Source organism: Osmia bicornis, chromosome 8 (genome assembly GCF_907164935.1).
Source record: "Osmia bicornis bicornis chromosome 8, iOsmBic2.1, whole genome shotgun sequence".
Classification (NCBI taxonomy): Eukaryota; Metazoa; Arthropoda; class Insecta; order Hymenoptera; family Megachilidae; genus Osmia; species Osmia bicornis.
In genome coordinates, this window is record NC_060223.1 from 6,621,832 (window position 1) to 6,646,023 (window position 24,192).

The 24,192-nt window shown below is 37.3% G+C and overlaps 1 protein-coding gene across 13 annotated transcripts in view; it reads left to right on the forward strand.

Moving 5' to 3' along the window:
• LOC114877207 (mediator of RNA polymerase II transcription subunit 12-like) overlaps window positions 1-22,745 on the forward strand; it is a 204,883-nt gene extending 182,138 nt beyond the window's left edge. For 8 of the 13 annotated variants that reach the window (XM_029189478.2, XM_029189482.2, XM_029189480.2 and 5 more), the window contains 4 exons: window positions 3,095-3,313; window positions 8,652-8,813; window positions 13,148-13,189; window positions 13,728-22,745. In XM_029189478.2, coding sequence (XP_029045311.1) covers window positions 3,095-3,313; window positions 8,652-8,813; window positions 13,148-13,189; window positions 13,728-15,251 — 1,947 coding nt within the window. In that variant the 3' untranslated portion in view covers window positions 15,252-22,745. Of the gene's footprint in view, window positions 1-3,094; window positions 3,314-8,648; window positions 8,814-13,147; window positions 13,190-13,727 lie in introns of all 13 variants that reach the window. The other 5 variants (XM_029189491.2, XM_029189492.2, XM_029189484.2 and 2 more) reach the window with 4 other exon arrangements.
• Window positions 22,746-24,192: the final 1,447 nt, after the last annotated feature.

The following is a 24,192-nucleotide window of genomic DNA, read 5'->3' on the forward strand; positions in this document are numbered from 1 at the left end:
CAGTCTACTCGCGACCGCCTACGAGGAAGCGCGCAAGTCCGGAGAAGGGGAACCCTTCGTGTGTGCGCGTGTGTTTTTACGAGTGTGCGTGGGAGGATTACCCTTTCCCCGAGGAAGCCTGTTTTGACCGCGAGTGTACCTGTCACTGGTCACTCATACTACGTTCCTGCTGTCAAATTTGAACTGTGGAATGCAACTTTTTGGTACGTCCAATTCATATTGCAAATTAATTGCGATTTAATATTTAATAATAATTTTCATTTGAATTTTTTGATGAAAACTACGTGATATATATATAAAATTACAAGTCATATAATTTAAACGATAATTATTATAATTGAAAGAATTATTAAAGTGATCAAATGGCATGTTTGTCTTATTGTGTCGGTTGCTTGAATATTTCGAATGACACATCACTCTTGTTTATACGAAACTTCACGAGCGGTTACCTTAATGCTCGTCCTTGCTCTAACACATTGTGTACGAATTAACCGAACTGATAGAACACTGAAAGGTATGCCCGTGGAGATATCAATCTCCTACAACACCACTCTTTGTTTCACCCTCAAATAGCCGTCCGATTTCCGTATCCTATTGACCTTATTGGGCGGGGCGAGGGTACACCGAAACCAACGAGCAGCGCCTGTTTTCACAGAAACACGGTATTTAATTCGACGTAGAGTAGTGATTAGATGTCTCTTCGTTTCTGGTCATTGATACAAATACGAAGAAAAATTTGAAAAATCTTGAAACATGTATTAATATTTTTTTAAATATCGATGGCCAGAATGAAAAGGGAAAGGAATCGAAGAAAAGTCAGGTTGGCTCTTTTTATGCTTTCCCAAAATTACACCCTATTTCCAGAATTAGGGCGCTCTTTAGTATTATTTTTCTATTCTTCCACACACGTTTCTTTCGCATTTCCTTTTCACACCTTCTCTGAACACTTTGCTTCGTCGCTGCTTTATGTACCACACAAATCCAATTCTCTTATTTTTTTTTCTTTTGCGGTTAATTAGAATCCTTCTATCGTGAAAACATAATCAAGTTTGTTAATTTCTGTTTGAAGTTTTATGTGAAACCATACGATTTATAGTGAAGTCGAATGTAATGGGATATCAACGGGAGAGTAAAAATAACTTTACGTTAATTCACAGTTAGTGATGTAAATTACAAAACAGTGTAGCAGCGAGTATAATTGCGGAAATTAATTGGACAGTTGATTAACACGTTCATTGCCACGGCACGATACAGCTTAACGTGGATTATTAACACTAGAACAACCAATGTTGAGTTTAGTTTCAAATTGAAAATAAATTAAAGGTGGAAGATTAATTAATATAATTCAGGTTTTAATTACAAAGTATTTTTCTTTCGATATAGAAACGTATGGTTACACATAAAATAATTTCAGACGAGTTTGAGAATTTATAAGAGATAGGTACATATAAAAATTGAATATTCATCGTCAAAATTTAACAAATTTATTAAGACTCAACACATGAATGTTTCAAAATTTCTAAAACTTATAAACAATCTTTTTCATATCTAATAGTAAGTTTAATTTAAAATTGTTTTCACGATTGATACCCACATAATTCCAATAAAATCAGACTTTTTAGTGAAAAAGAAATTTAATCTAACTGTACATATTGTGTTCTTTAGAATGAATTAAGTTATTTCTTATTTCCAAAGTAAAGCTGCTGTATTGTACAGGGTATTTCAGAAATAATTCACGCTGTATAATTTCTTCCTTGTCTATTTTCCATTCGCATAACAGTACTTTTTTCTCTATTCTCTAGTAAATGTTCCTTTGCTTCATTCTAATGTCAAAATTTAACCCTTTCAAGACTATGAACCTATATATGAATCCTAGAGGACCCATATATGGACCTGCACAAGTTATGCTTCTTAGGACAGCAGACATATAAAAGGCAAAACTTCGTTGAAAAATTAAAAAATAATAAAAATACATATGGCTTGTGATATCATATTTGACCAGAGTCTCTGTTCATCTACTGCTGTCCAAGAAGCTCCAGCTCTGCAGGACTGATGTTTATAAAAGAAATATTTTCCAATCTTTTTGAATGGAAAATTTTAGTTAATTGAGCGTAGAAAAATTACAACTATACCGTGAAATAATTGAAGCAAATATTTTATTATACACATAGTGTTCTCACTGAAAGGGTTAAAAAAATCAAAGAACCGCTTAGTTTGTCCTATATCTATCAGCTTTTATATCTCGAAGAAGAGCCAAAAAAAGAAAGAATACATACCAAAACAAGATTACCCACACACATACACACAGGCGTGTACACACAAGCAAACATACCGTCGTTACGATTATTTCAGCTATCCATCGTACTATCTTTCTCCACTAGATTGTCAATTAAATTCGCAACTCTTCGCGTACTTTACTTGAGAATCGCTAGAATTCTATTACATTAGGAATATGGCGAATTACTATAAGGAAAGAAATGCGAAGGCCGCGGATTTAATTGCCAATCTAATATTATCTTGCCGATGTGTCGTAAACATTGCAGCGTATTTCTTCAAGGCGAGAAATGTTAATTCCTTAAACATCAATTACCTAGCCTTAAAGAAGTAACCTACAGTGTTCACAGAACGTTGGAAACAGTACAATGGAACCTGAAAAATCATAATGACTAACTCAAATCATCGAAAAAGTTCCAAATATACTATATACCAGGCATGCACACGTAACTGCCCGTACGGGCGGCCGAGTGCATCGATTCTACTCTATCGTGGGCTCTTGGATAATGAAAAGCCATTTTAACACTGAAGGGTTCCTCATCGTCAGTGACCTCTAGAATTCAGTTAGCAACCCCAATTTTTCTTAATTTTTCTTATTTCAATTTACAAAATTTCACGTTGAGTACGCATCGAAAAATTAGCTCGCGTGCAACCTCGGTCGCCCGTTTGGCTACTTGCTGTGCATGCCTGCCATATACAAAAACAGGATACGCCTGATGAATCTTCCGCCGGTTTTGCGCCCCATCTCCAGCCCCCTTAGCCAGCCCCCTTTGGACACATAGATAGAGTGCCATGCCATGCGTGTTCGCTCTTGCTGTAGGTATGTCGCGAGTTTCAACGCGGGGCGTGCAAACGCGGCGAGACGGAGTGCCGGTTTGCGCACCCCCTCGAGACGGTGCAGGCGAACGAGGACGGCTCTGTGACGGTCTGCATGGACGCTGTCAAGGGCCGATGCAATCGGGACCCCTGCCGCTATTTCCACCCCCCTCTGCACCTTCAAGCCCACATTAAGGCCGCACAATCTCGGGCTAGCATTGCGGTAATGCATTCTCTCTCTCTCTCTCTCTCTTCTCTCTTACTTTCTATCTTTCTTTGCCTATTTCTATCATCTTGTGTGTCTGTCTTTTTATCATCGCTAACTCTCTTTCTCATTTCTATCTGTCTATCTAACAATCTGTATCACTAAAAATGTTTGTTTAGTTCTGTCATTATCCTGGATACATTTTTTTCTTTCTACCTTATTTTTACCTTGATATGATTTTTTTTTGTCTGTATTGAGGAGAGTGTACCGGTGTTGACACTTCCTGTCTGTTTTCAGGGAAATATGTCATTGTCACCTCTTAACCTTTGTTATAATCTATTTTCTTCCTCTTTTTTTTTTCATCTTATGTCGCGTGTTCTTCGTATGAATATTTTGTACTGTCTTTCTCTATTTAAAAAGATATTTGATTCAATTGGAATAATTTGCGTGAAACTTAAATTTGAAAAGAAATGGTTTTCTTCATAATTTTATCGGTAGGAAGAATGAACAAAACATTCGAAGTACACGGATATTTTAATCGATCATCCCTTCTTTCTATTCTCTATTCTATCTTCAATCTTTCACGTGTATCGTCACGATCTTTCAGTTTCCTGGGTTTGCGTAAGAAAAAGGAGCTTTCGTTGCTGCGCTGCTTTTCGCCAATCTACGTCGAGTATATACGTCGAGCTTCTCCTTTCTAGTCCCTCTTGTATATGAACGAGCATCAGGCTAATTGTTCTTAACAGTGTCTGATGCTTGTTCACACTCTTACGTATTCCACGTACTGTGTATATTGTATATATGCGCTAATTGTACATGTATCGAGCTGTCCCCTGTTTCTACGTATATATATTATGGTTACGAGATATTTATGGATATTCATGGATAGCATTGTCGCACGTGATACAGGTTTTACTTAACCGCAGTGTAAAATTGGCCAACAGTTGCGCAGTGCTCGAATCACGCGATAGCCGTAACAGAAGTGTATCGTTGAATATGAATTATAAAATTCATTAGTTTTTATTCATTTAAGAAAAATTCCTTGAAACAAGGCGTCTTATTTTCTGCCTTTTAAATTATTTTAAAACGAGACGTCACACTCTGTACGGTTGTCATTAATATATAGGGTGTCTCTGAAAAAGATGGTCTTCTTAAGGTAGGTTCCTTCAAGGTTGGTAAAATAAAGTAACAAATTTCCTAAAAATCATTAATTATCATTGTTCTTAGAAAATGAGAAATCTGTAGTAATATGTTTCTAAAATGCTTTGAGAAAATTAAGAGAAAGTTGAAAAACTGACGTTGCTTTCTTAACACTTTAACATCCTAACATTTGTAAAATCGAGTTTGACAGAATGATCTTATTTGAAATTATTTAATAAATTGTTAAAGAGACTATCTATTTCAGGGACACCTTATATACCTGTATAATATCGATTGTTCTTTATTCCTTTTTAAGTTTCACCGTTTCCTCTCAACAGACTACCCCGTTGTCCACGGTACAGTCTCTTCGTGTTTTCTTTCTCTATCATCATTTTCACATTTCTCAATCGGATCATACTCAATCGGTTTCTCGCTTTTGTGTTCGTCCGTTTTTACATTCTCCTTGTACGATATTTCCAGCTAGTCCTCGTACTGTGTAGCGAGTAGTATACGAGGCACAATTCTTATTTTTTTTTTTTTTTTCAACGTCACCAAACACCACTGTTCTATTTCTCTCTTTCTAGCAGCCTATCGCAGCTATCCAGGTGCAAAGCAACTAATTTGCAATACACTAATCACCTTTTCGGTGCCTAGGTTCTAATGAGTATACAGATACGTTTTTGCAGCCACTCGTGGTCGTTCCATTTCTCTCTTCCAATAATTAACAACCGTTGTCTTGAGACTAACTAAAGAAAGAAAATTGAAATTTAATTGTTTCCTATAAGACAAGGGAATAGATTGTACTTGTTTTATTTAAAATTAGCCTCGAGTTGAAATGGAACGAGAGCACGGTTTTTGTAAATAAATTGTAGTTAAAGTGACATGTCTTTTATGAATGACACGTACACCACTCTGCTGACAAGCTGTGTTGCACGAACCCCAGCTATCAACCCCTGCTGCTGTTTTGCTGTCCCACACAAAAACACTATGAGAGCTATCGAGTATAGAAAAAGAAGGGAAATTTTATACCATAGATGCCTCGACTTAGAATTTTGCTCGCGAACATTTTTAACATGGCAATTAAATTTCTCGTTAACACGTTTCCTATCCCAACAAGCACACAATTATAATCGAGTACAAGTTGGCCATCGGAACGTGTTAAATAATTCAAGAAAATTGGCTTCGAATTTTTATGGAAAATTCGTCTATGCATGTGTCTTTGTCTTATCATTCCTACAAAATTATTCTGGGGGAATTATTCAGATACTTTTTAGGGACAATTGGTGGGGAAGGAAAGACTAAAGTGTCGTTTGAAAGAAAGGCATGCTAAGAGCAAACAATGAAAGATATATATTCTTCAGCTCCTACGTTTTTTTTTTCTCTCTCTCTCTCTCTCTCTCGAAGGATAGAATTGTCTGTTATCTGTGGTACAACTAGAGAGACTAAAGTAGAAAAAGAAACGATAGAAACAGGAGGAAACGTGAGAAAGATATTTTCAGCAACGTCGCGCAGAGAGCTGCAGCCACGTCCGGATACAATGGAAGAAAAGTCTCGCATAGATGATTGCGGCAGACCAGCTTGTTGGCAGGGAAGTCTTATTCTCTAAAAGTGGTTTTCAATTTCCCAAGGGTGCATACCGCGGCTCGATCAACTAACTTTCCCGCCAAAATTTCGATTTTTCTTATCGGTAAATCGTCTTCCTTCGATACGGTTTGATAATTGTTGAGAAACAATGCTGTTCAATTAAAATTGGGACTCTCTCCATGGTCCGCCATCCGAAGGTTAACACATTAAGACTAGTTCATTTTCAATTTTATTTAATTTTTTAAATTTTTAACCTCATCATGAATTTTACTAATAATAATTAACTTAATTGGTCCCATGTCACAAATCATCAATGTTTTCTAATGAAAAAATCCCATTGTTTCTCAACAATAGTCGGTAAGTGTACATTAAAGAACGTCTTCTTCGCGTGAATCTTTAAGATGCAAAGCATGGATTTGTTTCGTCAATCCGGCAAAGTGCACTCTTTGGAATTGCTACCCTATGTCTGTGTGTTTGTCAAATGTGTGATACGAGATCTCCCCCTCGATACCATGTGCAGAGATAAAAAGGATCAGTCACTGTGTTGCTCGAATTCGCGGAAGCAACCGATATTCGTACAAAATACACACGATCACATTGTAACACTCATCTGCAAGCACACTTTGTCTAACACAGTCGAAATATTGAAAGAAAGAAAAAAAGAGTGCCGAGAACAGCAGGTGGAGGCCTGCAACCCTTTAACAGAACCGTGGAACGAAGCTGATTGCGTGAATTAAATGTACATTTTTCTTCGTTGAATTTTCAGGATGCCATGAAGAAACGTCTCTCACCTGTTGCGAATACTCTATTTTCCTCCCTTGTTTCGTCTGTACGAGGAAAAAAAAGAAACAATTAGCCGAGGGAGTAGGATAGATTTGAAACTAACATTTCGATAGATTAGCCGTCATTATTTCAGGTATTTACCGGAATCAGAAACGCCAGCCGATATCCTGTTTGGACGGATGAAATGGAATATTTTTTCCTTTTTCTTTTCCTCGTTTCTCATCTTCTCACTTTTTATTTCCACCATTTTCAAACGGCGGCTCTTGCAATTAATTCGCAGATTGCTGTTGGCGACGTCCAGATACACCTGTTGATATTTATTATCTTCACACTTGTGTATTATTAGTATTATTGCGATCGTTGTTAAGAAAATGTTTACCAAGTTTCTTTTAGGAGATCCTCAGGGTGCTTCTGTTTTCTTTCATTTCACCTTTCGCTGTTTTTTTTTTTCTCTCTCTTTCCTTTCAACGTCTTTCATATTTTTCTTTTCTCCATTCGGATAAACGCAGTTCGTTTCGTTTCATTTCATTTCTGCTGAAATTTCTACACAGATTTTCATTGTCAACTGCGTTTATCGAATGAAAGATTCTACACGCATGATTGATCGAATTGCTCTCGTTCTTTGTTTACGGGTTTTTTTCTCGGTTGAAAAAATGAGATCGATGGGAATTACGAGGAGATTGATATGTTGGATATTGGTACTCGCAAAATACATCAATCTGCGTGTTGACCACCAATTCGTACGCGTGTAGTATACAGGCTGTTTCAAAGATGAGTACAAACTCGAAGCAGGTGATGCTACAGGAAAAAGTAAGTGAAAATTATGGAACAGATTAGTATTATAGATGGCTTCGTTTTCGAGATAAATAAAGTTGAATTCTATAATAATTTTAGATGCCTTAAGAAAAGTCTATTTATCAGATTTTCTTTCAATTTATAATTGCTTTCTGATTTTAATAATTTTTAAAGTAATTTTAATTAATTTTATAAAGATATTTCAAACCATTTCAATAATACTATTACTCTAATTATTATTATGGTCTTGAAAACGCAGCTAACTGTAAAAATCATTTATTCTATAATTTCAGCTAATTTTTTCATCTAAAATCACCCTCTGTCGAATTGTACTTTGATTTTGGAACGTCCTGTATAAATATAAACGAACCGGCTCGACTACACGATCCCCATAAGTTATATATACATATATCAATACATATGTATACCTGATATATGTATGTATACATTTTTAAACATACCTGTACAGTATTATGTAATATACAGCCATGTATACACGTATATGGCTTTATTTCAATACTTAGATTACCGTGATTATTGTCATTTCTTAGCTTCAGCCTCAACTGGTCTGTTTTTCTGTTTTTTTTTTTATTTTTATCTTGCCCTCTTCCGCCTGACGATGCTTCTTCATGCTTGCTGACAAATAAAAAAAAAAAATACCAAAAAATATATATACAAAAAAAAACAATCTTCGTACGCTTCGCTACACCCGCCAATTAACGCCTGCAAAATTATCGCCCGACCGGAATACAAATAATAATTTTCAACCTCGATCACCGCATTCGCAAAAATAACGCCAAACACTGAACGAAATAAATAAATAAAAAAAAAAATAAAAAAAAAACGTTAACAACGATTAACGTCAATTAAAACGAACAAAAACTTTGACAAACACATGATTGTGTTTCGACGAACACGGCGTACGGTGATCATGATGGGGCTACAAATATACAAACGAAACATGGATTGAAACGGGAATATTTGAACGGATATACGAAAAATGTAAAAACGAAAATAAAAATAAAAAAATACATGTAAAAATAAAAAAAAGCAGACGGCGACTATGCCAACGAACGTGGCGGGAATGGGCGCGTTGGCTAGCGGAGTGTCAGGAGTGCCGGCAACTGCGGTTCCCGGAGGACTTCAGAGTGCCAGTATGGCGAGCATCGAACTCGGCAAGAAGCGGATGCGCGACTCCAATGATGATCTGCTAATGGTACCACGGCTTATGCATGGAGTACACTTTCCTTTTTGTTTTTATTTCGTAGCTGATTTTCGCGAAACTGGCCCGAATTTTTCAGTAGATTGTATCAAACATTCTTTATTCTTTTCTTATTATTTAACCCCCGTATGGCGAATGTTGGATTCCGGAGGCAATTTATTAAACCTGCTTTTTATTGTGTTGGGATTCTAACTTGAGTGATGTTATAATATTTTTAATAGAATTCTTCGAGTACAGTACGGTGCACGGTTGGTCTTTGTAGGGAAAATGACAGTGTAAAGGGAGAAGGACCTTTATTATTTTGACAAATTTTAATTTACAACTTCCCTAGGGAAGCCTCCATGCTCGGTACTGTACTAAAGGAAGTCTACCCTGCATTAGGGTTTACCTATGCTTTTGACCCAGCATACGCTATCCAAGGGTTAATTATTAGTCTATCTTTCATTTTCTTTTTTCTTTTTTTAATGTTTGATAGATAGTCTTTGTATTGTGACAGGTGAGTAATAAAATAGCGCCTTAGAGTTTCTTCTGTTCTGAGTTTTTTTTTCTTTTGGAGAAAAGCGTTGTGAAATAGGAAGGTTTGTTAGAAAGAATTTTGAAAATGAGGTGTAGTTTCATGAAAATATTTATTTTCAAATCTTTAGTACAGTGTTAATTATTCTATTGGAAGGAATTAGAAGTTATTATCTAAGTCTGTTAGGAAAGTGTTTATGGATACCTTATTTACATTGATAATACATAATAGAAGCTCTTTACAAAATTGCCTGTAGGGCAATTATATTTTGTGCATGTCCGATTTAGAGCCTCTATTAGAACAAAGATTTTTTTAATTATTTTGGGCAAAGTATATTTAGGTAGCAGTAGTTATTATACTTAGGTATTCTGTCGTTTATAACTCTAAAAATCAAATGTCATTAAATATTCTTCAAAGAAAGTTCGAGGGAATAGAATGAAGAAATTCGGACCATTTTCCGAAAGTTTCTAATGATTGTATATTTCAATTACGAATACACTGTCGAGCGCACTGACAGCTCTATTTATATTTATTTTTCTCCCTGTTTGTGATCAAAATTTCAATACGCTTTGTCTAATCTTGAAAGATGTATGCTGTGCAAACACGTTCCAAGTCACAAACCTTCTCTTTCTTCGTTTCACTTGCAATCTCACAGTAATTACTCTCATTAACCCTCTATGGAATTTTGTCTCTAGATTTCATGGCATTCTCTTGTTTTCAATTTTTTACAAATTAACTTAAAACTTTGAAATTTTTAGCTTTTATTTGAACTTTCACTCACTCAACCTTATTAATAATTTTTATAAATTTATTCTAGCAAAAGTAAGAAATTTTGGTTATAGAGGGTTAATTACCATTGTATATATTACATATACATTTCAGCTTCTTCCTTCTGAACACTGCTCGTTAATTTCCGAATTTTCTCGTTCAACCCTTGTGCATCGTTCAGATTTTAATATTTTACCCGATAAATATACAATGCTTTGAATATTTTCAATGGCTCCTAAATAGAATGATTTATCAAAATCATTTTGGGCCAATTTCATTGAAACAATGCACGATGGTTAATTAATTTCGCTTATACTCGTTGGTATTTCGCAATGTTGCTCGTATCAGAGCTTATGTCTCGTGGTTTATTTGTTTGATCGCTTTTTCATTTGTTCTTCGATCATCAACCACGAATCAAATAATATTGAAAAGGGAGATTTAGATAAAGGATTATTTATTAATAATAAAATATATGAATATTCATTACAATAGAAAAAACGAGCCTGAATTTTGAATGGCACAATATCTGTTCGTGGATTAAAAATGATGTGTGCTTTGTGATGATTACAGGAATTATTTAAAATATTTTCCAAATTGAAAATATATCATTCGTGGTTGTTGACAATAGACACGATCGATTCTTATGAATTAAATAATCCCATAAATAATGTTCTCTTAGCTGATCAATGAGGATAAAATTTTAATTACAAAAATATCATTTGTCCTGAGCAGAAAGTTCAAAGTGTAATATTGAATTCCCATCACGATTATTATCTATTGATAATTGGTTTTTGTTTTATATTTTTCATAATAATTCTGTCCCATTCTTCAGAAAAATTGTCCATAGGCTCGTTTCAGATTCATAAATATTCAGCTTCGTAATATTTATTTGTCCACTTCATCTCGCATTACTCAATTAGCGAGCTCGATTACCTAATTTTAATTGAAACTTTATATATCATGGTTAAAACTGACCCTGGATCATCAATGGCAAACATTCATTCACTTTATGAACAGCCACATTATTTATGGGATAATCTAACGAATTCACCCTTCGAGAAACAACCCTAAAACGAACGTGACTGCACTGTTCCTTCTGGATCGCGATCCTCTCAACGCCTATGCTTACAGCAGCTTCAGATAAAAACCTCCTTGAAATAAAACGATGATCGCATCAACAGGAAGCGCAAAACAGAGTTGGCAGTAGTTTTGCCAAAATCAGAGAATATTGTATGAAAATTGTTGCTGAAGAAAGAGCACGCGTGCTTCGTGCATCCCATTCTAATCTCCGTACGTCAGCACCTATTTCCCACGTGAAAAGCCTATGGTTATTGTACAAAATAATCATAAGTCAAGTGACAAATCGGTACTACGTCGATGGGGAGTTAGATCTGTGTAAAACTCTAAGCTTGCGCCGATGATGCATGTTGTGCTTAAGCGACTATCGAGGTGATGGTATCAAGCGTCATCTCATGCTATGGACAATGACTGGAAAGTTTTGTCTCCTGACCACGATAACGCGATATTTTTCTTTTCCATTTCTCCTTCCATATTTCGTTTCTTTATTTCCTTTCTTTGCCAGATGATCTTTATGTTGTTTTAATGGTCACGTCGAATCTGCTGACAACACGGTAGATTGCTTGATATTACACATTGACTTTATTCTAATTTTATTAGGGTGTTCCATAATAAATATCGATTTTCCATAATTAACTGGGCTTTGTTTATTATGGGTCACAATTAGCAAATTCTTTTTAGCGGACCTAACTCTGTTTATATTAAAAAAAAATCAGGTTACTTCGGAATTATTAAAAATATATTCTATGTGACAATGATTTTTTAAAATATCTCTGGGACCATTATTGACAAAAGGAAATTTGAAAAATTAAAACTCAGCGTTTATTATGGAACGATCCTTTCGATAGTATAATTTTTCTCTCTCACTGTTCCGTCCATCGTTTTTAATTTCTTCGTCGTCAGACTGGATATTGCTTTACTTTCCAGTCGGATGGATCTAACATTTTTTAATTAAACAGAATTATTTTCTTTTTACTTTCAGCTTGCGAAATAATCCCCTTTATTTTTCGATAATTGTGCAAATTGTCCCACATGAGATTTGTATTTTGTATCTCGAACGATACTGGATTTCCTGTTCCGTGAATACTAATTTTTCTTGTCATGTCAGCACACAGATACATACACATTAACACACACGTACACACATAGCGTTATCGTAAACCGCAGTTGTATCGTACCACTTCCGCTCTGTTCGATAAACTTTTACCAGCTTTTCTAGCTTCTGCATTCGAACTGTTCGTTTCGCTTCCTCCCTCCATGTCTATTTGCCAAAACGATTAATTAATAATGTCTGTTCTTACCGTCACTTTGCTCACTGCTGCCACGAACGTTTTTTATTATTTTATTAATCGCGTGGTTTTTTCTATATTGTCTGTTCTTTAATATACACACAAGTCGCGGTGATCATCACGGACGTCTAACACGATTTCTTTACTCTTTTCTTTTTTTTCTTTCATCGAATGAAAAGAAAAATTTCTTTCCCATATATCTTCAACTAAATTTGATTTTCAAGTACAAAACAGGAGCCACGGTTTTCTCTTTCTCACGGTCATCCACGATAAGTATGGCTGGTCTTTCTGACGCGCTGATTAAATAAATAGGAACAGGGATGTTGTTATTATTTAGCGAAACAGCACAGACGAAAATGAGAAATGAAACGAATTTGTTGTACAACGACGAACGTCTTCGTTTGGGAACGTCGCCGCCAGCTGCGTCATCGGCACAACTTTGACACACTACTATTATCACTGTTACCACCACCAGCTACCACTAATTATTAACTGTTACTATTATTGGTACCACTACTATGACCTAGTTTTGTCGTAATCATCTTTCACCCTAAACATAATTGACCGTCTAATTATCCCTCGTTGTCCCCATATCGTGTCCTATGAAAATCCAACTATATAGACGCAACTCGTAACCAACTCCTTGAAACTAGTTGAAACCGATCCTATCTTTGTTGCAGATGGACATGAAGTCTGTCGGATCGTTCTACTACGAGAACTTTGTAAGTGCCGAATCTAAGCAATGAATCATTAATTATCAAGTTTCATTCATTTCATTAAAGTGAAACGATGAAGAACACGCATCTCATTCAACTAATCGTTTAATTCGCGTTTCAACCTCGAACTACCTTTTCGTATACAGACTGTTTCGAAACAATGAATTGTTCACGTTGAAGGGAATTGAAAAGTCTTGAATCATTTTCTAATTGGAAGTTTTATTTTTGAGATACAAGAACTGGGATATTTCTTGATTGGGGCAACAGCTGATCAGGGAGTCACAGAAGATCACCTGTGAATATTTATTTAATAACTCTAGATGTTTCTTGATAATCAGCTCTACTTAAATCCTGAATTGTAAAAGATTTTTTCGATTTTCTCTTTAGAAACATCCTGTATAGATGCTGAGACTAGCAAAAATATTTCTCTCTTTCATTTTTCATGGAAGAAAGAAATTAAAGCTGACGCGTTTTCAAAGCCTCTCCCTGAAGACGATTATAAACGGTCCTGGCGATTCTAAATTGTTGTTATTCTGTTTTACAGGCCTTCCCAGGAATGGTTCCGTATAAACGACCGGCGTGCGACAAGTCCGGCATGCCGGTCTATCAGCCAACCGGCGCGACGACCTATCAACAGTTAATGCAGCTGCAGCAGCCGTTCGTGCCTGTGTCATGTGAGTACACTGGAACACCACCCCTACCCACCCAAACCTCTAACCAATCGGTCGTGCAACCCTCGAACGTGCAAAGCAACCACCACGCGGTGGTGGTTCAGTCCTCCTCCTCCTCTCAGGGAACCGGCGGCGCGACAGTGAATAACTGCGCCGACGCCAACAATGGCGTGCTGATGGATCCCTGCAACAACCCGCCGCCACCACCTCCGACTGGCGAAAGTAACAGTAACAATAATAACGGCTCTAACAAGCAGTCGAATGCAACTCAGAATCACGAAGCCGAAAATACGCATAATTCCCCCGAATTGAATCACTCGAGTCCTTCGACGATCTCGCAGCAACAGCAGCAGCATCAACAGCAACAGGCGCAACAACAGGCTCAACAACAACAGCAGCAGCAACAGGCCCAACAGCAGGCCCAACAACAGGCCCATCAACAGGCTCACCAACAGGCCCAACAGCAGGCCCAGCAGCAGCACCAGCACCAGTTGCAACAGCAGCAACAGCAACACCAACAATCGATAGCTAATCAATTGGCATTGTCAGGTGCTAGCGTGCAGTCCGCAATGAGCCCGTTAACTTCGGTCGCCGGTATGACCTCGATGCCAGGTGTAGTCAATATGGCCTCGATGGCCTCGATGGCTTCCATGGCCTCCATGACGAACCATCCATCGATCACCAACATGGCATCGATGTCGAACTATAACGCTTCGAACATGGCTAGCTTGAACATGCTGAACAGCCTGGGCATGGCGTCAGGTCTGCCCGCTCACCTAGACCCAGCCGCCCTTGCTAAAGAGATGGCCCAGAAGAACTACGCGAAGGCCATCAAACTGTCTCAGGCGTCCCAGTCGTACGGTATCAATCAGCTAACAGCTCTGAATTACACAGGTGTCGCTCTGAACAAGCAGGCCCTGGTGAATCCTGCCGCGGCAGGTAACCCGGCGGTGGCTGGATTACAAGCCACGGCAACTACGCCCAGACAGGTCATCCCGAACCACCTGGCCGGTATTCCTGGCGCATTGACGTCACCGTTGTCCGCTGGAATCTTGGCATACTCCCGGCCACCGGCCGGCACCCCGATTAATCCTTATTCCCTGATGAGACAAAACATCCTGCAGAATCCTTACGCCTCGATACCGACCGTTCCTGGCGCTGCCGCTGCCGCAGCGGCCGCAGCTGCCGTACAGGGCAGCCCTTACGTACAGAACCCGTACACGGTGCTGCCAGGTGTTGCCAGTGTTCCCGGTGGAGTCGCCACCGCCGGTGTACCGGGTGTCCCTCAGATACCGCAGATTCCAAACGCGGCCACGATCGCCGCGCAACCTCAGGTCGCCATTCCGGTCAGTTCTGGGGTGATCATGCAACCCTACAAAAAAATGAAAACCTCGTAAACGAAACATTGCCCTGTTGATGGGGGTGGCTCGCCAAAGGCACCCCTCCCATCATCGAGAGCGTTCTGGTTCCTTCTTCTGGCTGTTCTACGTTCTCTCTTTCGATTCGTGAACGTGTTGCGCGTCGTTCTTTTCCTGCCCCCCGTCGCTTGTTCAGCGAGACGTTCCGACGCTTCGATGTGTTACTTTCTTCGATTTCTTCATCGAATTTCTTTCGCCGAGAAGTAGCGTTTTAATGATGCTAGGAATTGTTCGCGATGAACGAGACGGGCGCCGCGTTCCTGTCCACGAAAGAGGAAGTGTCTAGTGAACGGGATTTGAGAAACGAAAGATTGAAATTTAAAAGAAAAAGAGGGGGAGATTAACAAGCAGGCATACAAGCATACAAGAGTTTTGAAAATAGATTCGTTTTCTAGTCAGACATTGTCGGTGAACAGTGCCTTATTGAACCCGATTCCACTTGGAGCGTTTCGAACCTAATCTAACGAAGGATGTATAACTACCCAGAAACCATTGAATTTTCCCTCATTTTATCCTTTCGTTGCGACAATAATTCGATCGAGCATACACTCTCGATTCGATGTGCCCTTCATTCTGTTTTATCAACAGACGAATATTCGTTTCGCGCTGCACAAACGATCGGGATTACATTTCGATCGCTGTTATTTTCTTCTCTTCAACTACTTTCCCTCTACCACGTTTTTCTTTCCTTAGGTTGTAGAAAATTTTATCTCGTCACCGCTGGTTGACGATAATCATTTTAAGTTTGTTGAAATTTCTATCGCAATCCCGCGACCGTGTTTTACCTTTGTTTCGGATGTTTATTCTGATTGTTATAATATCGTCGAGAAACGAAAAGAAGAAATCGTTCCTTCCGAAAGTTTTGTCGGCCTGTTTATTGAAATTTCTTCGTTTGTTCCCTGTGTTAAGATGGACGGAAACGATGATCGGCCTAAGTCACGTACTTGCCTACTAATCATAGAGTTTCTATTGTCTTGGTCAATCGTTTAAGTCCATTCTTAGTCGGTATCTTGTTGTATAAATATAGAAGTTATACGGTACAGTGCGCGCACACATAGTCCATTTTATTTTATTCGCTTATTGTTCGTTTATCGTTTTCTTTTTTCTTTTGTTAGATTTTAATTTTTATCATTTAACGTAGGTTACTCTTAAAGAGACACCGATGGAAGGGGTCAGAGAAAGATAGAAGGTTTAATACTTTTTACGAGATTGACACTTTTTAAATGTGTTTTATATCGTTCGAAGACTTCGCTTCTCGTTTTGACATCGCACACAGACACCCATGGTGTCGTTAATTTTTAATCCGATAACGTTTCTCGATCTCTGCCCTTTCCTCCTTAGTTTTAGAGACTAGCTAAACTGTAACGTATGTTTCCTATGAACACCTTGCACATCGATGATGATGTTAAAAAAAAAAGTGAAGATAAACGTCATCGTTTGTTCGGCCTCTTAATTCGTACAATGAACGGTACACACGCATAAATTGTAGTGTAGGGGCTATAGCCTCCTAGTACTATGTATGTATACATAGATATACACGGTACAGGGTGTTCCAAAAGCAGTGCAACCTGAGAAACAAGTAAAAATTATGAAAATATGACTTACGTTATAAAATTATTAATTTCTCATTATAATTAGGATATAATTAGAATAATACGTACTTTTAACAATTTTATTTTATTTTACTTGAAAGTTTTTAAAACTCTAAATATATGTAGTTATATAATATATGTTTCAATGTTGTTTTTTAACTAGTTTTCAATTTATAATTAAGAAAATTAATTTGAGAAATTCGTTCTATAATTTCAACTTACATCTCGGATATAGAATCAGCCCCTTTTGCCACACCCTGTACGTAACCACATACGTACACACGAATATATACATACATACACGTACGAGAACCTCCATAAACATTTATATATATATATATATATATATATTTATTTATCTATAATATGTAATAGCGTGTGAAAGATAGAGGTATCCTATAATTGTCCTACAAGGATTCAATTCGGGGGAGTTTATTGCACATGCAGTGAACCTTGTCAATTGCGATACATGAGCTTACGCATTTAACCGGAAAAAAAGAGAAACGAAACGGAACGAGAACAGACGATAAAAGAAAGAAAAAATAAAATAAAATAATGCATTTTAAAACAAGATCAGAGAGGAGAGAGGAAGATGGAAGACGGAGAAACGTTCCCCTCCAAAAAATGAAAACGAATACCAGAACGAAAAGAGTTCACTAATTAAACGGCATACAATCGCACAATAAACCTTCAAGATAATACACAGGCATACATAAAGATATATATACACATATGCGTCTTAAAGTAACGAATATTTGTGTACTACGAAGCGAGCGAGACGGAAGATATGTCCCCGGGAGCGATAAATGTACGAAGCTGTAAGATAAGAAAAAAAGTTAGGAATAATCTTTACCTTCTGCGTAACCGTACACGTGTGTGCCAGTGATTTGAATAATAGTAGCTAACAATGAAGAAGAATAACACGTGTACACGTATATTATATTTAAATGTATTATAACTACTATACATACCTATATACATATATATATATAAATATATTTACACATGTGTCGATGTGTGTGTGCTTGTCGCTTGAATACGCGTATGTGTGTACAGTACCGAGCATAGTACACTTTCCTAAAGAAACTGGCAATATAGAAGGCTCCATCACTCGCCATATAAATTTGGAACAAAATTAATATAATTTATAATCATTCAAATTTAATATATTAAATACAATTTTCTCCATTATCGTGCGAATAATGAAGCCTTCTATAGTGCTATTTTTTTTTTTTTTTTAAGAAGCTACTTTGTTCGACACTGTACACCCACGCATTATTGTTCACTGGTACGTACAGTGAAAAGAAAGAACACCATAGAAACTTAGGAAAGATTTATCAGAGGCAAAGGCGAGATTGAAAGGCAGCCTCCTCATCCGAATCGCGAAACACACACATAATCACACACGGCACAGCTGGGTGGTGTCCGGACACGCACAAAACGTCGAGCACGTGGTTTCCTTATTTTTTAACGTTGTTCACGGGAAATACCGTCTTCCATAGCGACAGAATTTGCATAGACATTTACCGGAGCGATTGCCTTTTAATCTCGTCCTGAAGATAGAGAATCCTCGGTAGGGTAAATTGTCGCATTCATACACACATACACACGCGTTTTAACATATACGGTTGGTAAATTACTTCGAATGGCCTCCTGGAGTACAACAGACACACACATGTTATAAGCGTTTCTGAGGAGCCACACACACACACACCGAACTGACGAATTCATTATTCCTCGGTTCATTATTTACACATGTACGTACACTATCGAGAGGGTGGCTGGTTTTTTCTCTTAGATTCCCATCGGAACCCTGGAACTGCATCTTCCTTTTCGTTGGGAAATTTTCTCCTCTTCTATGAACATTATTCTGAACGCGTTCGAGTACAGGTTTGTTAACCGAAATTAGGTGAATCCTGAAATGAAATCATTAAGAACTAACTTCTTCGAGACCGTCGATCCGAGTAGATTTACTCGATCGGTCTCGAACGTGAAAATTCCAGCAAAAGAACATGCAGTCCTGCGTTTTCCGTACGGCATCGATCGAAAAACAGCGGAAGTGCCTTCCCCCCGCACTCGTACACCGTTGTACACGAAACGATCCACGTGTACCAGAGTACACGATGGAGTAACACGAGAGAGAGAGAGAAAGAGAGAGAGATACGTTAAGAGAGCACCTACGTTTAATATGCCTACATGATAATTATATTTATATTTAAAATACGATGAAAAATGAAAGATAAACGTAAATCGTACGTATTATTAGTGTTGTGTACGGATATCGTGCAACCTCGCGTGTTGGCCTAAAACATTACAGGACTGTTCTCTTCTTCTTTTTTTTTTATTTTTAAAGAAAAATTACAAACGTGTAGGACACGTTTATCATTTTCCATACCGATGATAAAAATTTGCATTGTACACGCGTGTTGCACGGTGTCTATGGTATTGGGTACCCGCGAGACGATGAGATTCACCCTGAAAGAAATAGAACACGTCGTCCATTTTCCAATATTCGAAGAAGATAAAAAATAATGAACGAATTAAACAGTACCGATATAGTTAGTGATACATACATTACATTACATTGCATAAATATATATATATTATTATTATTATTATTGAATATATATATATTTATATGAAATTAATAATTAGCCGTGTGTAGTCTGCGCTGTCGACTTAAAAAGAGAGAAAGAAAAGAGACGCTGTTTTAGTAACTGAGAGAACGAATGAAATGGAACGATGATGCAAATGAGTCTTCGAGGTCCCGAATGCGTTTTTTTGCGCGTGCACGCTCACGGGGTTTGTCAAGGAGTCAGCCAGTATTTGTAATAATAATGCTTGAGAAATGCATGAATATTTGTTTTATTAATGCTTCTTATTTCATCTCTTTCTATTGAAATGAAAACTTCCCAAACGAACTTGCTAATCCTTTGTAATATATATGATATAGCGATATATATATATTCAAACAGAGTAATATATATAATATATACACGTGATTGTATATACATATATATTACGCCAATTATTGCTCACAATTTTTAGCCTCGCTTCCTGCTTCCCTTGTTTTTAATATCCTTTCGACAATCTGTTCGACTTGGTGCTTGTATCGTAACTTTTTTTAAAAATATTTATCTATGTTTTTTATTAATATTTTTCTTTTCTTTTCAGTCGTTCAATCGAAATAATTGTCAACAACGATGATGTTATAATTTTCATTTTCTTTTTTTTTTTAGCAATTTTCGTGAACCCGTTACTTTGATTTTGTACAATTATTTTTGTTACATTTTGTTGGAAATAAGACGCGCACCTAGCCGACGCCAAGCACACGGTCATTTCTAAAACCTTGTAGATGTTAGCCGCTTTTTTATTACGACGAACGCCATAAGAACGAGCGTACGACTCGCTATCTGTTTTCTTCTATTTTCTATTCTACCTCTTTCTCGTGTCTTTTGACCGTAAGATTATGTATTATACAGGATATGCCATTTGTCGCTTCATCGTTTTGAATGTTTTTCCAGGTTTCAAGGATTTCATTGAACGTTTCTTGTGAAATTTCTTTTCCAACGACTATTGAAGTATTTTTCCTTCTTTTCGTTTTTTTTTTTTTTCTGTTAAGGATATCGTTTCGTTAGGAACGTTTGTTTGAAATATATAAAGGGGATACGTTTAAAACGATGAAGTCGAGTGGAGTGGACTGTATATGTATTTTCAACATTTTTCGTCTCTACCACAGCTTCTCCTGCGCTTTAGTTGCGAAATTCGGAGGCACGGAGTGATATTTAGGTATTATTAACTGTATATCTCGTCGTGTCAATATCCATCATTCCTCGTCCAATGATTTTACCAACAATCGCCACATTAGACTTCCCATCTCCTCTCTTACGTCTTTACTAATAATTTCTGCGAAGAAGGTCGATGATATTGTACATTTAACAAATGTTTTATCCAGCAAGTAGATCAATAATGGAATCGATGTTTCTTAATCAATTACGAAAATTTCAGTTTCCATATTTTGGCTCGGTAATAAGTTCCGACGAACTTAGTCATTTCTATAATTTAACACCAGTTCGGTTATTCTGCTGTTAAATTAGAATGATCAAAGTTTAATACAATCCAAGTAAACCATTTAACTTAAAGCGATTAGAGTTTAGTAGAATATTCAGCGATGGTAATTATAGTAGTAACACGGTTGTATTAACCCTCGACCAACGGAATCTGGGTCAATCGCGACCCTGACTTACAAAACATATACAAGAATATTATCATTTTTAAACGAAAAAGTTTCATAGAAAATTAAATTAAAATTGAGCCTCTCTCCATGGTCCGCCGTTCGAGGGTTAAAGAAACGCAAGTTTCCATCAGCCAAATATAATTTTGTAGTTTGATATCGAAAGTGTCCATGTACAAAATAATGAAAATTGACCTTCTTCGAACCAAGCCTCGGTTCCTCGATTCGTTGAACATCCACGAAAAGAAAAATCAGATCAAATGAATTCTTCCATCGATAAAAATGAATTCGAAGGATGTTCAATGGGTCGGGTAACTGTTATACCCAGCGTTCAGTCAGCTTCTTATTCAGCTTCGATTATGTATTATTTCGCCAGCTATATCGCCTGCGTAAAAGAGTCGCGCGTTTACGTATTTGAATTGTTTTGTAATTGCTTGGCACACGAAGATAGGCCTTTGCAAACACGAGTCGTGTCTCGGTGTCTAAAAAGGCTAGCCAAAGGAAAGTGTCACCGAAACAGAGCCTGTACATGCATATTATAGTACATATTTATATGTATCTATCTATATATTTATACATATATATATATTACCTCTATATATATATAAAAAAGAAAAGAATAATCCACGCTTTTGATCGCATCAAATCTTCACACGTACTATTTATATATATATAATACTGCGCCGAGGCCTCCTCACCTGTTTCGATCGCTTTACAAAAAAATTGCCTTGCGATTCAAAGGCGAGAAGAGTGCTACGCAGAGAGATAAAAGAAAAAAAAAAAAGATATGACGATAAAAAGGTGAATACAATCAGTGATATCAACCGTGTCCCGTCGAGCGAATGGGAAGAGCCTACAGGAAAAATGTTTCCGAACGCGGCTTATCGATGTTTCGTTACGTTTTTTTCGTAAGACACACACACACGAATAGAGAGAGAAAAAAAAAATATAGATGATAATATCTGTGTACGTGTATACCGGACAGAGGGAGTAAAATTAAGCCCCGGAACCTGCACTCGAATGGCCAGCACCATTTAAAACGTGTGTCCAACGTGTATGACGAACGATCCCGGTGGATATGAATGGACAGAACCGTGATAGAAAAAAAAAAAAAATGATTTCCTCGTTGATTATAAGATGATTTTTTTTAGAAATGAAAAGAAAAATTATTATTCTCTATGAGTAGTACGGTTCTGTTCTGTCTATATACACCTGCGTCCGTATAGAAACCGATGTGAAGCACTCTTTCCGATGTAAGTATCGCAGTAGCACTTTATTTTGTCGCATACGCAAGCTTCAAGCACCACCGAGCTTTCTCGATTATTCATATTCACTGGTACCTGTTGTTGTTGTTTCAAGTATAAGGAACTTTTTTAGTATCCGTTGTGTAGATCACACGATCGAACTGCTTCTCTGTTGTATAGCTGCGCCTACACCTTTTTACAATTAATTCTTTCTTTCTTTTTTTTTTCTCTTTTAAATTCCATTGGAAGATCCGCTTGCACACACGGAACGCGTTTCGTAGATTAATTGTTATTAAGATTACCGCTTCAGCCTATCGTACCCTCTTCTTCTTCTTCTTCTTCTTTTGTATATCTTTCACGCTCTATCATTGTACGAACGAAATAAAAATATGTTTCTTTGCTATCCTCTCATCGCTGTTTTTTCTATGTCTTTTTCTTGCACTCTCTCTTTTTAATTTCGTACTTGTACTTACGATTCTGTTCTTTCAAAACGCGGGGGTTCTAACCGTTTTCCACCAAAATATGAACACCGCATGTCTTACCGTACACACACACGTTACACCCTTGTCGTACACATTTCACACGACGAAAGCTTGAGCAGACGAGAACGAGATTGTTACAGTTCTTGAGGAATGAAGAACTTATAGATGTAGCTAATATTATTTCTTTTATTCATTTTGGTTTCGAGATTAGGTTGTTGCAGATGATATGGTCGATTTAAGGAAAAAAAAATAATAACGCCAAGTTAGGTGTTGGAAGTGCTTTTATTGCTTGGAAATAAAATCATGGAAATAAATAATTTAGAGTCATAATATAATCATCGATTTTAAACTCTTATTTTGAATCATCTTGTATAATAATTTTCAATACGAGCAAAGCTTGAAATCGATTCAGGGGTAGTTGATTAAATGGTACGAGAGCTTTTATTTGCAGCAACCTAATTCATACAGGGACGAGGAAAATGATTACGTAGTCCACGTACAATTGAAAATCACATGCACGTTGACTCGCGTGACCGTTTATAATCTTCTCTTTAAATTTTCTGTTTCATGCTTGCGCTCGCCTGGATATCCGCCGCACGTCTTTCGACTGAAAACAATTACCATGCATACTGTTTGATTCCGATCCGTCAACGCTTTCACTTCCGGTTCACTCACACCGACTCGATCTCTTCCGAAACGTTCGCCACGACCACCGAAACTTACCCCGAATTATCCTTACGATTTTATGTTCATGTGGCGATTGTAATCATTATCCTTATCTTATCATTTTGCCTGGTACCTTCTTCGTTCCATTCTTTTTTTTTTTTTTCTTTTCCACACGTTATACTTGCGTTCATCTATCAACACCGTAAACATGGAAAAAAAAATAATCGATCTAATTTTATGCTTCGTATTTCTTCACTTCCGGTCGTGATTTCACACATACAAACACACACATTCGAACGCTGGCTTGGTATTATATGTGCACCGTCGCTGCATTCTCGTCTCCGTGTCCGCTCATCGCTCATCAATACAACAACAATAACAACCGCGATGATTTTTTATATATTCGTACACCCTGGTACATGAACAACGATAACAAAAATTATTCACCCTACAAACTCATCTTCATCGCGCTCCCATTTCTCCTGCGATCATCTTTGATACACATATTATGTACCGAAACGAACAAACAAAATAATGCACCATTACTGAAAAAAAAAATTATATATATATTGTGGACACCTTTCAACGAACAATGCGACGACAACGGTGAATTAAAAAACAACAACAACAACAACAATACCAACTACCTACAACATACTCAAATTCTTTTCTCCTATATGTACCTGGGTGATCGGAGGGCAC